The sequence below is a fragment of the Anabrus simplex genome, chromosome 2, assembly GCF_040414725.1.
Source record: "Anabrus simplex isolate iqAnaSimp1 chromosome 2, ASM4041472v1, whole genome shotgun sequence".
Lineage (NCBI taxonomy): Eukaryota > Metazoa > Arthropoda > Insecta > Orthoptera > Tettigoniidae > Anabrus > Anabrus simplex.
The window spans coordinates 930,772,987-930,785,174 of NC_090266.1; the positions used below are offsets into that span (position 1 = coordinate 930,772,987).

The following is a 12,188-nucleotide window of genomic DNA, read 5'->3' on the forward strand; positions in this document are numbered from 1 at the left end:
GGGATGAAAAGGGGGGTGAATTTTTAAAATGAGTATCTATATCTCAAAACTTTAAAAGTTTACAGATATAAACATTGGTATTTAGAATCTCCTTTAAAAATAAACGCATATTTTTTTGTTTTTGGAAAATCCCAATAGCAGGGGTGAAAAAGGGTTAAATGCCTTTAATGAGGATACTTATATCTCAGAAACTGAAGATGTTACAGTTGTGATCTTCATATTTGGAAGCTCTTTTAAAAAAATGGATACTGTTTATTTTGGGAAAACTCACTTAAGTGGGGAGTGTGAAAGGAAGTGAAAAAAATGGAATTCTTTTTCTGTAGAAACATATCTCAAAACTGAAGGTTACAGACGTGGAAATTAGTATTTTGAATTTCCTTTCATAATAAAAAAAATGCGTATTTGTTTTTGGAAAGTCAACTTAAGGCGGGAGACGGGTGGAAAGAATTGAAGAGAAGCTCAATTATTTTTGAGTATACATTTATCTCAAACTGAAGGTTTTACAGACGTACAGACAAAAAAACTGGTATTTGGAATGTTCTTTAAAAATGCAGGAACATGGACCTTTTTGTTTTCGGAGAAGGCACTTAACGGGGGGGGCACAAGTAAAAAAATATTTCAATTATTTTTTATGAGGATACTTATATCTTAAAAACTAAATGTTACAGATGTGAAAATTGGTATTTGGAATCTCTTTTAAAAACAAAGAAACATGTATTTTTGTTTTCAGAAATACACTTAAATGGGGTTGGGGGTGGGGGAAGGAATGATCAAGGGGTTGAATTCTTTTTATGGGGATACTTATGTATATCTCAAACTGAAGATGTTGGAGGTGTATTTATTTTTTCGACTTGAGAGAAGACTGTTTCTCACATTTACAGTTCTATGTTGCATGGTCGCCTTAGCCCCACAAGATAATACCACATACATGGTTTACAAAGAATTTCTGGGGTAAATGAAACTCAATTTTTGGACGAGCTTTTATACTTAAGGAATTTTCAGATAATGTCTTAGTACAATGCCGAGGAACAATTACTTTGATCACATGAAATCCACGCGAGCGAAGCCACGGGTAATTGCTAGTTTGGTATAAATGTTGTAAATTTTTAGAAGTTTCCTCAAGCCTCTCCTTTCCCCTTGTTCTTTGAAATTTACTTCACACTTTCTGGGGAAACTACTCTTTAAATTAGTTTTTCTAGTTAGGAAATGAGGGATGCTTGTATATATAAATATAAGAAAAAATGGAAAAGCTTCAGAGAAAGGAAATAGACTTATTTCTGTCTTGGCTACAAATTCACAATTCTTGTGAGACAATGGACTTTGGGGTACACATTGCGTTAAGTCATGTGGTAACCTAATGAACCTGAAGGTACTTCTAGTTTAACATGTTCTGAAAATAAATTGTGCATGGTGGATATATGAATAGTCCCGGGAAAGGATAGCCACAATTGTTGTTCAAGGCTGTAGTATACATAGACATTTTTACCTATTCGGGGGATTCTCTCGCCCGGTTACTTGAGCCGCAAGCCTGTCTCCCGCCAAGCACTTCGCCGTAATGTACTTCTTGGCGCCACAAGCTCCCCTCCTATGCAGTCTGCCGAGAGCTTTATCAGCGCAAGGTTCAGTTTAGTCAAGTATTCACGTGTTTAGTGCTCGGTGTGTTGTTCCAATGCCATTTTCATTAGGTGAATGTGTGTATACATATGTTCATGAAGTACAGGATATCTTGTGCAAAAACATGCGCTGGCCACATTACGGCAAAGTGCTTGGCGGGAGGCAGGCTCGCAGTGCAGGTGACCGGGTGAGTATCATCTGAATAGATCAAATAATGCCCCTGTAGAAAGGCAAAGAAAGAACATGGTCCTAGCATATAAGTGAAGAAATAACTCAGTAAATTGAAGTTGTTTGAATTCTTCCATTCCTTCACACTACAATCTATTAAAGATCTGCAGAGGAGAACAAGATCATAGATCAGAAAGATTATGGTATTAAATGCTATGTGCCAGGCTGGGTGGCTACAACTGTAGAGCACTGGGCTTCCAAGCTAAACTTTGCAGGTTCGATCATGGCTCAGTCCGGTGGTACATTCAAAGGTACTCGGATACATCTGCCTCATGTCTGTTGATTTACTGGCATGTAAAAACTCCTACAGGACAATATTCTGGCATTGGTCTCGAAGATCCATAAAAAATTTGTTAGTGGGATGTAAAACCAACAGTATTAAATCCAATATGGACAGCCAGGCTTTGTAAAATGACTGAAATGATGGACAATAGAATGAAAATGAGCCATTTGAGAAAATGCTGTATAGCAGCTTTTTGTAGGGGATTCTGGTCACATCATACAGCGCAAGCTAAAATTTGGCTAATTGTGAAGTAAGAAGCAGTTGCTTTATATAATTCCTATGTACACCTGACACAGTGATGAGTTGACAATTTCTAAGTCTGTGGGTACAAGTACAGCCAAAAGAAAGGAGCACATTTTCTGAGATTTCTTGACTAGTTGATAAATTTAAATTTATTTTTACTTAAACAATAAGAAGGTGCACTTCCACACACTTTCAAGAGTTTGAGTAATAACCACTGTTACAAATTGCCCTACACACTACTTGTTGCTTTTTTGACACAGAAAAGGGGAACGTTGACATAATTTGTAAAAGAGCAGATTTAAAATAAAAATGAACAAAGTGAGTTGGCTGTATTGTTTTGGGTCCCATGGCTGTGAAAATCCATTCTGGAGATGGCAGGTTCAAATCCCCTTGTCAGCAGCATTGGAAGATTTTTCCATGGTTTGGTATTTCCACACCAGGTAAATGCTGGTGCTGTACCTTAAGGTCGCTGTCACTTCCTTCCCAGTCCTTGTCCTGTCCTGTCTCATAGTTACCATAAAGCCTATCTGTTAATGCAACGTAAAAAGGGAAAGAGAACCTCTTTGAACAGAGTATACGAAGTTTGATGTGGATTCAAACGTTCAAGTATCTGCCATCCTTTTGTCTCAGGAAGTGCATTTGGAAACACAGAAAAATAATTTTGTTGCATTTTGAATTCTAAATTAAAATTGGATGCAGATCTATTAAACCACAACTTTCTTAAATCCATAATTTAGATTTTCTAATATTTACAGTACATTATGCACAGTGTTGAAGAATTATGCAGGTATGTCACTTTCCTTCTCTACTGCATGAAACGTTTCCCTCTAGCTTGCAAAGATTAAATGACAAATTGTAATGGAAAGTTAAATAACAGGACAGGTATTGCCTATATACAGTAGATAAAATAATTTTAGCTGCAAACTTCAAATTTTTGCATGATACTTTGCTTCTATCCTGGACTAAATACAAAACTATCCTGGACTAAATACACAAAAGTTGGTGGGTTCAGTTGAATTTCTCCTTTCATCATGGGAAAATTGTTTAACAGAATTTCTCAAAACTCGGTATAAGTTCAGGGAGAGCTATGTTGTGAACTAGGCTATACATATTAGTACCCAGTGGTGTAGCAATATTAAGGGGACAAAAACAGGGAATGTCAAATTACTCTATCAATATCAGCTGTATTGAAACACCGTGCTTAATACAATTTGTGCATAATATAATTATCAGTCTTACATTTTGAAAATTTGTACCATGCATGCTACGATTCCAGATATTCACAAATTTAAATTGTTGAAGTGGAAAGTGTTCACTTGTAGTGATGTGTTATGTGGCAGTGATGTTATAAAGATTGATTTTACAAGGGTCAAAACAGCATGACCATCAGATCATACTGATCAGAAACATAATGAAGACTAATATCAAGATGAGGAAAACTTGGAAGAATGATCATTCAAATATAGAAAAGGCAATCTTTAAAAGGTAAGTAGACTCCTTTGACCATGGATGCTCAAATATTGCAAAGCTGGGAACAAAAACTGATGGCCTACCATGCCTTAAGCCCATAAAATTGACAAAGAACATTACTCTGATGTGTGTTCAGTCTCTTCTGCTACCAATGAGACTTAATAGATGGCATTACTACTGCGATTCAAAAACTAACTAGTCAATCACAGGTATACAACATCTAGTTAATAAAATTTAGCTGTAAATATAAATACTCTCCCTCAGTAACGGTGAAAATAAACAATGGCTTAAGAGCTGAACATTTTTCCAACATCAATAAAATGACATATTGTTTAGAGTAGGGAATGTTGTTCAGTATTCAGTCTGCAAGCCTCTGTTGATAACTGTGTTAGTTTAGTTCCATACCTCTTCCTTTTATATTCTTAATAAATTCTAACCATAGACACCTTGGGCTGCTCCTGCTTATCTTGCCATCCATGCAACCATCCATTGTTCTCCTAGGTAACTTTTCTCACCCATTCACTTTAAATCACCCCAGCATCATAACTAGTTTGGTTCATACAGTATGCACAGCTTCACCACTCAGGTTTGTTTCTAATTTTGACTATCCCTTAATTTAGAGTAGGCTACCCTTCTGCTATTGTTTCATACTGTAAGTACGAGCTATCAATCTTGTGCTTTCGTGTCTGTTACTTCACTTTCAAGATATCCAGGGTGCCTAGCTTTCATTCTCACACAGCACTCTAAAGACACTATTGTAAAGATAGTTTCTTCAGTGAATTGTCTTCATGGCACAATACAATTCATTGCAACTGGGAGCTCACTGAATTAACTTAATTCTCTTATTAGCTTAGCATATTTTCCTGGAAGTGTGTGTAGTTACTAAATTAAAAAAAAAAAGCACATGATATATCATTTCCTTGCAGGTACTTTTCTCAAAAACAGTTGGATCTATAGATAGGTTTGTGTGCATCAGCAGGGTTTGTATCTATGGGTGGCAGATTTTTAATTATTCATCTTAAGTACTTAAAATGCCCTGTCTGTTCCAGTTTTGTATTCCCTTTGACATAAAATCCTTTTGTTTCTTTCTAATTGACATCTGTTTAGTCTTCACAGTGCTGTCTCTCATACTATACTTGATGCAGATCTTTTTAGATATAGCCTACTCTTAAAACTGATGTTGAGGTAAGTTTAATAACAAGGGCTTGGAAGTTGAAGACATACAAATTGCCTAAAGACCTAAAAATATCCAAAAATGATATAAAAATGCAGTCCAAATGGTCAATTTGTTTTAATGACATTCAGTGAAGGAATAAATGTTTTTAAATGCAAAATTCTGGTGGTAAGCAACATACAGTGCAAAATGAGTGAAATACTTATTTCAGACATTATATATTTTTAGACTAAAGTCATTAAAAAAAAAGTGTTGGTTGAAGTACTTGTGAATTTAGAATGAAATGTTTTTTCCACCTACAATGAATTCAGCAAACCTGCAATGGACATCCTGGAGGAAGAAATTGAAATTAGTACAACTTGAATCATATTTGGCTTAACCACTCTAGGGTTACAGAAATTGTAATTTGGAAACCTTACCTCGGTTGGCTTTGCAGTATATCTCAAGTCATCGTCCAGCTTCTTAGGTGTAAAGCATTGTCTGTTTTCAGACAGTATGTTGAGAAACATTGACAAACTTCTCTCCACATAAACAGATGTGAAGGGTTCATACCTAAAGCATGAGACATCTTCCTTTTCAAAAACACTTGCATCAAAATGTTCTCCTTTCAATATTTCACTTATCTTGCACATAGATACCAGATAGCCCTGGCTTTTCAGGCAAAAGTTTATTTTTTTCATTTAATGTCATTTTGATTTAGTTTTCTCTTACCAGATATGGTTCAAATTTATCTACTTACTAGAAAAAAAAATGTTAACAGGTAATGGATGAACTGATGATTGAAATTGAGAATGGGCATTAAAGTTGTAAGAAGTGAAGTTGCAAAATAAAAGCCCTTAAGCCTAAAAAAGGCTAAAGGACCAATAAACCAAAAAAGGCAGAAAAGCACTAATAAAACCCACCCTTTTCTGGCCTTCTTTCCATACCGCTTTTCCCCACATCTGTGGAGTCACGGGTGCGAACTGAATCTGAGATGTGGATTTGGCCCTGATTTACAGCTGGATGCCCTTCCTGATGCCAACCCTATATGGAGGGCTGTAATCACTGAGTGTTTCTGTGGTGGTTGGTAGTGTGGTATGTTGTCTGAATATGGAGTGTTGGGATGGACACAACCTGGTCCCAGAGCCAGAAGAATTAATAAAGATTAAAATCACTGACCCAGCCAGGAATCAAACCTGGGACACACGCAACTGAAGGCCAGTATGTTGATCATTCAGCCAACAAGTTGGACCACAATTTTCTGGCCTACAATGACCAAAAATGAACATGTTGGGCCTCATCTTCAGACACTCGAAAAAAGATGTTCCCTGAACTTCAGAGCCTTGTTAATAAAATTTTAGGTATAGGACACTATGATCAAAATTAGACATAGTCTGTACAGTTTACACACCTTACTTGCTTATCTAGATCTTGTAGAGCTACTCTCTTATTGTTACCTTTATTGCTAAAGTGTGTACCTGAAGTAAATTTTTGTTACAGCAAGTGGTGCAAGAACTTGAATTATTATCTAAAACTGCTTGCTTACAGGTATCTTGTGATGCTATTAAAACTGCTGGACAGTCTGCTAGTATCGCTCTGGAAGGAGGAGATATTGCTCGTATGTCCCCTGAAGATCTGAATGATTGTGTGGAAACCTTGGGTTCTTTGGAACTTGCAGCTGATGTGAAGGAGACATTTTGGATGCTGGTTGTTAAGGTAAATAACCTTGGTTACTTTTGACTTCATCTGTAGAAGATGTGAGGAAAGAAGTAATGGAAGAAAGCCCTCAATTTTCCTAAGAAAACTTAAATTTCTTCTCTGCCAGCTGCAGTAATAATTCTATGGCTTGTTCATTGATAGATACTTCCCTTTTATCCTACAGGTTACAGGATTGAATCGTGGTGCAGTTGGTTGGCATTCAATTATTATAATAAGTTACCTGAATAATTAATGTAAAGTTCTGACAAACACTGTATGCTCTTATAAGGAAGACCAGCATCAAAGTTTGGTATTCCATACCTGTGCTGTGGTCTTTTTGTAAGAAAATGTTTCTTAATTTTGAATAGATACTTGTCCAGTACATTCTTTCACTACTAAATTTGTATAGTTCTATTATATTCAGTCACTAGCAGTATTCAGTTTCTACAATGGTTGAGAGTATTTAGGGGCTGTAGTCAGGATGTAAAAGAGAGGGCGTATAAGTCTCTGGCAAGAACTCAGAGTATGGCTTCAGTGTATGGGACCCTCACTAAGATTACTTAATACGAGAACTGGAAAAAATTCTAAGGAAAGCGGTACAGTTTGTCCTGGGTGATTTCCGACAAAAGGGTAGTGTTACTAAAATGTTCCAAACTTTGAGCTGGGAAGACTTGGGACTAAGGAGACGAGATGCTCGGCTATGTGGTATATTGCAAGTAACTATTCTCACTTCAAAAACTCATTTTGAAGATCAAATGAAAGTAAAAACAAATTTATTATTCCACCTATCCAATACTCGACTAGCTTACAAAATTAGGATTTCATCCATATTTTATTGCTAAATTATTAAAACATGGTATAAGTTTTGCTCATTTTCTCAGAATCTTCAGCCATTTTGGAATCTTAAGGCTAATTAGGAATATTGACCTTGAACTTATAGGATTAATTTGTCAGTAGCAAGCTTAAAATTGATGCAATTTTTAAGAAAACATGGCTAAACAAAATGTTCTTGTATAATGTACAATCGTTGCAATTGGAGATTTGTTTCCAACATAGATGTGTGGGATCTGGTAAATGCAGCAAGGGTGAAGTTTAAGGAAGCGGAGATTGTCAGTGGAATACTGTGTACGAGGAATATATAGTATGGGATAGTACTCGAATATCACACGACAATAAGGTAATTAATATGAGACTACACTACAATGCTGCTTAGTCGTACTATATTTTTATCCTACAACACCCTAACAGGATAAAAACTGCTGTCAATTACCGAATACCGAATGGAATACACAAGAATTACAAAATTCTAAACTGCAATTAAGCCTATCCTAATTACAACAGAATTTTAGTAAAAGTTTCTATGGATACCTCTACTATACCGGTACGATACAAATATTTTACAATAATAAAATAAGCACGCTAAATACTAATAGGATATTACTTGTATACTACTGTACAGCACACTACAATAATTTTAAACTACGTTCAGACTTATCCTACTTACAGTACTGGCACTGTATGTCACTGCTAAGCACAAATAATCAGGCACAAATAATCTCTAAGATGCCAGCTAGAGTATGGTTCCTGTGTATGGGACCCTCACCAGGATTACCTGATTCAAGAACTAGAAAAAATCCAAAGAAAAGCAGCTCGATTTGTCCTGGGTGATTTCCGAGAAGAGTAGCGTTACGAAAGTTTGGGCTGGGAAGAATTGAAAGAAGAGGAGCTGCTCGACTAAGTGGTACGTGATGATGTAGATCTGAAATTTGTCCCGAATGAGTAAATTTATAATACCAATATAAATGGTCCGTTATTGGACATAATAAATTTTCCAGCTAACTCATTCCTGGTTGCCAGACAAATATTTCAGTTTCCCTTTGGTAATCAACATCTATGTCATCTGATAGCCAAGCAGGCATCAATTTTTCATAAAGACAGTCTCTCATAGTGCATTGGCACTGCCGGTGGCTCAAAGTAGCCTACGCAGTGGCCTCCACGGTATGCACTAACTAGCGTCTTGTTAGGTGTGCTAGGTACCAACTGATGAGCCCAACCTAGCACACGAGGGCGAAACACTAGCAACCAGAAATGAATTAGCTGGAAAATTTATGTCCAATAACGGACCATTTATATTGGTATTAAGTGGTATGTTCCGAGCTGTCAGCGGAGAGATGGCGTGGAATGACATTAGTAGATGAAATAAGTTTGAATGGAGTCTTTAAAAGTAGGAAAGATCACAATATGAAGATAAAGTTGGAATTTAAGAGGACAAACTGGGGCATTCATTTATAGGAAGGGGTGTTAGGGACTGGAATAACTCGCCAAGGGAGATGTTCAATAAATTTCCAATTTCTTTGAAATCCTTTAAGAAAAGGCTAGGAAAAACAGAAATGGAATCTGCCACCTGGGCGACTGCCCTAAATGCAGATCAGTATTTTCACATTCAATTAAAAGTATTATAGCTGTACTGGGCTTATACCCAGTAGCTTTTATTGGAAGAAGCGGTGGGCCGAGGGAATGGGGCATAAAGGCACGTTGAGTTTGCCATTGCATTACTTTGATACACAATTTTTCAAACAGCCAGGGACATGTCACATTTCAAAACCCAATTTATTAAAATACTATAAACACATATGCCTAGCACAATTTACTAGTTAACACACTATCCACTAGTAACAGGGGCTTACCCTGAAAACACAACACATAGCCTTCACACAAACATCAAATTGTAGGGTCTTAGGGTATCCCAGATTGTCAAAATAATCTTAGACTTATAAATGCTGCGCGAAAGCATATGTCTCGAAAGTAAACTCATTACAACTAGAAATACAATACCGTAATATTTGCCCTATTTACCAAAACATTCTAGTACTTTGACATACTCGGTAACTATGCAGACCCTTTAAACTTCTCAAAGGAAGGACTTTACACAACTTTAAATTTACAAACAATTAAGTGATCTCACCATATTCAAGAAACAGCATAGCTAAACAGAACACAGGTCGTAAAACCATAATATAAATCTAACATCCATACCATGTTTGAGAGTGAAGTATACACGGGCCGAGAGTCCTTTTTAAAACTTTCCATTAATTTGGGCTTTACACCTACTAAACATATACATAGCTTAAAGATTGCGATCCACTTCCTCAAACTCCTCATAACGAGCTACACAAGGGGAAAAATCTGTCTTACCTCCATGTCTAGCGAGTACTTGGTTAGAGGCTGCGGCATGACCTGCCCGTAAGTGTGCAGTGAACGAGCTAATCCAGAATGACGACCCGGTCAAGCAAGCGCTACCCTGCCCGGAGCAGGGGAAGGTACACGCAAGGTGATCCGCCTCTGATTGGTGCACCAAAAGGGGCGGGGTGTTTCTCACCAGAACGTAGAGCCAAGAGGAAGATAGCCAACTTAAGGCGGGTAAATACTCCAGGACGGGAAGAAACTTCCCTTCATCCTGAGGCCATCAGGGGATGAGGACCAGACTTTAAGGAAGAAAAGGGCAATCCAAGAATACATTATACAATATAACACATACAAATAAGAACACCGTTAAAACACAGCTTACCGGGCGAGTTGGCCGTGCGCGTAGAGGCACGCGGCTGTGAGCTTGGATCCGGGAGATAGTAGGTTCGAATCCCACTATCGGCAGCCCTGAAGAGGGTTTTCCGTGGTTTCCCATTTTCACACCAGGCAAATGCTGGGGCTGTACCTTAATTAAGGCCACGGCCGCTTCCTTCCAACTCCTAGGCCTTTCCTATCCCATCGTCGCCATAAGACCTATCTGTGTCGGTGCGACGTAAAGCCCCTAGCAAAAAAAAAAAACACAGCTTGCAAGCACAATCACAAACAAAGAACGCATTAAAACAAGACAAAAGGGGAGGAGAGAAAAACGTTCCTCACGGTACAATAGCTACAAAATTTTACTGAAACCTTGAAGAAACGTTGCCACTTCTTATAAACTAGAAAAAGTGACTATATTACACTCTTGAAACAATTTGAGATCAGGCTAAAGAATTATTATACTCATTCATGCTAACTGAAGCTCATGATATGCAGTTTATTATTATAGGTATTGATTGTTTGTTACACACTTCAATTGACATATGTTAAAACTTGTTGTAATCCATTTTAACTATATCTTGCTCAAGATTTTAAATCAGTGTGTATGAATAGGGCCTGGGTCAAAAGACACACTTGAACTTGTTGACAGTTGAATTATGATTTTTCCAAACTAAGCAATGAGCTTGTTGACATATCTGGAACAATGGAAAATTTCATATGGATATATTGTAATAAAATATCGAAACCTCACGTTAAGGGATCAGCACTTACCCCTTCAACTCCTGCCTGTGTATCTGTCAGTGTTCATGGCTGCTTGACGACTGCCCATCTTTCCACTAGCACTCCTTGTGTTGTATGTGTGGATAAGTAACTGTGGGGAGTGAGAAGGGGAAATAGCACTGGGCGGTGCCATGGTGGATGGAGTGATTTGCGGAGGGGGAATATTTAGAAGTAGCATAGGAGGGGGTGTTTATTTGTGTAGTGTGATATTGTTTGGAAAGGAAATGTTTGAGAATTTTTATCTATCAAACTTAAATGTTTGTATTAAATTTGGTAATTGTTCATTTAACCCCTCAGCGTCACAGCCATTTAAATAGCTTCCTACCCCGCGGCTGGATGAGATTTCAACTACGCGCGACTGAAATACATCGATTCACTTAAAGCGTTACTAAAAGTATAAGAGTAGCCAGATTTTCACGTCATTTGGAATTCCTTATGACAGAACTATGCACATGCAGATAATTACATAATTGTTTCACATTTCCTTAGTAATTTAGTTCAGTGTGATAGTTCGAAGCACTCTTTGAGGCAGGGACTCAAGTCACACTCCTGGCAGCAGTACACTGACGTCTTCTTTTCGCCGTGTTTTGAACACAGTATACAATGTCTCTGAGGTTTGAATTTCCAACTCTTGGGTGCTAATTTCCTGATAAAATGTCTTTCCTGCAACCTTGGAACTGTATTATCTGATGCGTGTCGGCCTTGAATATTTCGTTCCCCTCCCTCCAGAGCGTATTTTGTAAACAAACCTTTCACCAGCTGAACACGATAAGGTAATTGCTCAATATTTGTCTCTGTGGCCTGTGTGAGTAATGTTAGAGAATTTAGCTATCAGAATTCACCGTTCAAAATTTCTCTTTGACCTGTATAATTATTTATAGTCTCTTACACGAAATTTCCAAGTACTGTTTCCTCCTCATCGTCACTCTCATCACATACCACTGCTACATCATCTATTTCATTATCACTGCTGCTTATACTGTCACTGCTACTTCCAACTAAACTTTCATCTGAATTATACAATATTTCAAGCACGTTACTGTCAGTCATACCACGGCTGAGCGCGGCGCGTCACATGGACTGATGAAGCTGCAGTGAGACCGAAAGCAACAGGACGAAACTGAATGAGGGGAATAACATTTATGACGAAACAAA

The 12,188-nt window shown here is 37.6% G+C and overlaps 1 protein-coding gene across 2 annotated transcripts in view; it reads left to right on the forward strand.

The window, feature by feature from the left end:
• The window catches only part of LOC136863739 (uncharacterized), a 357,445-nt gene that overhangs the window by 286,640 nt on the left and 58,617 nt on the right, over positions 1–12,188 (forward strand). For both annotated transcript variants that reach the window (XM_068226336.1, XM_068226337.1), the window contains one exon: positions 6,540–6,707. In XM_068226336.1, coding sequence (XP_068082437.1) covers positions 6,540–6,707 — 168 coding nt within the window. The remainder of the gene's footprint in view (positions 1–6,539; positions 6,708–12,188) is intronic.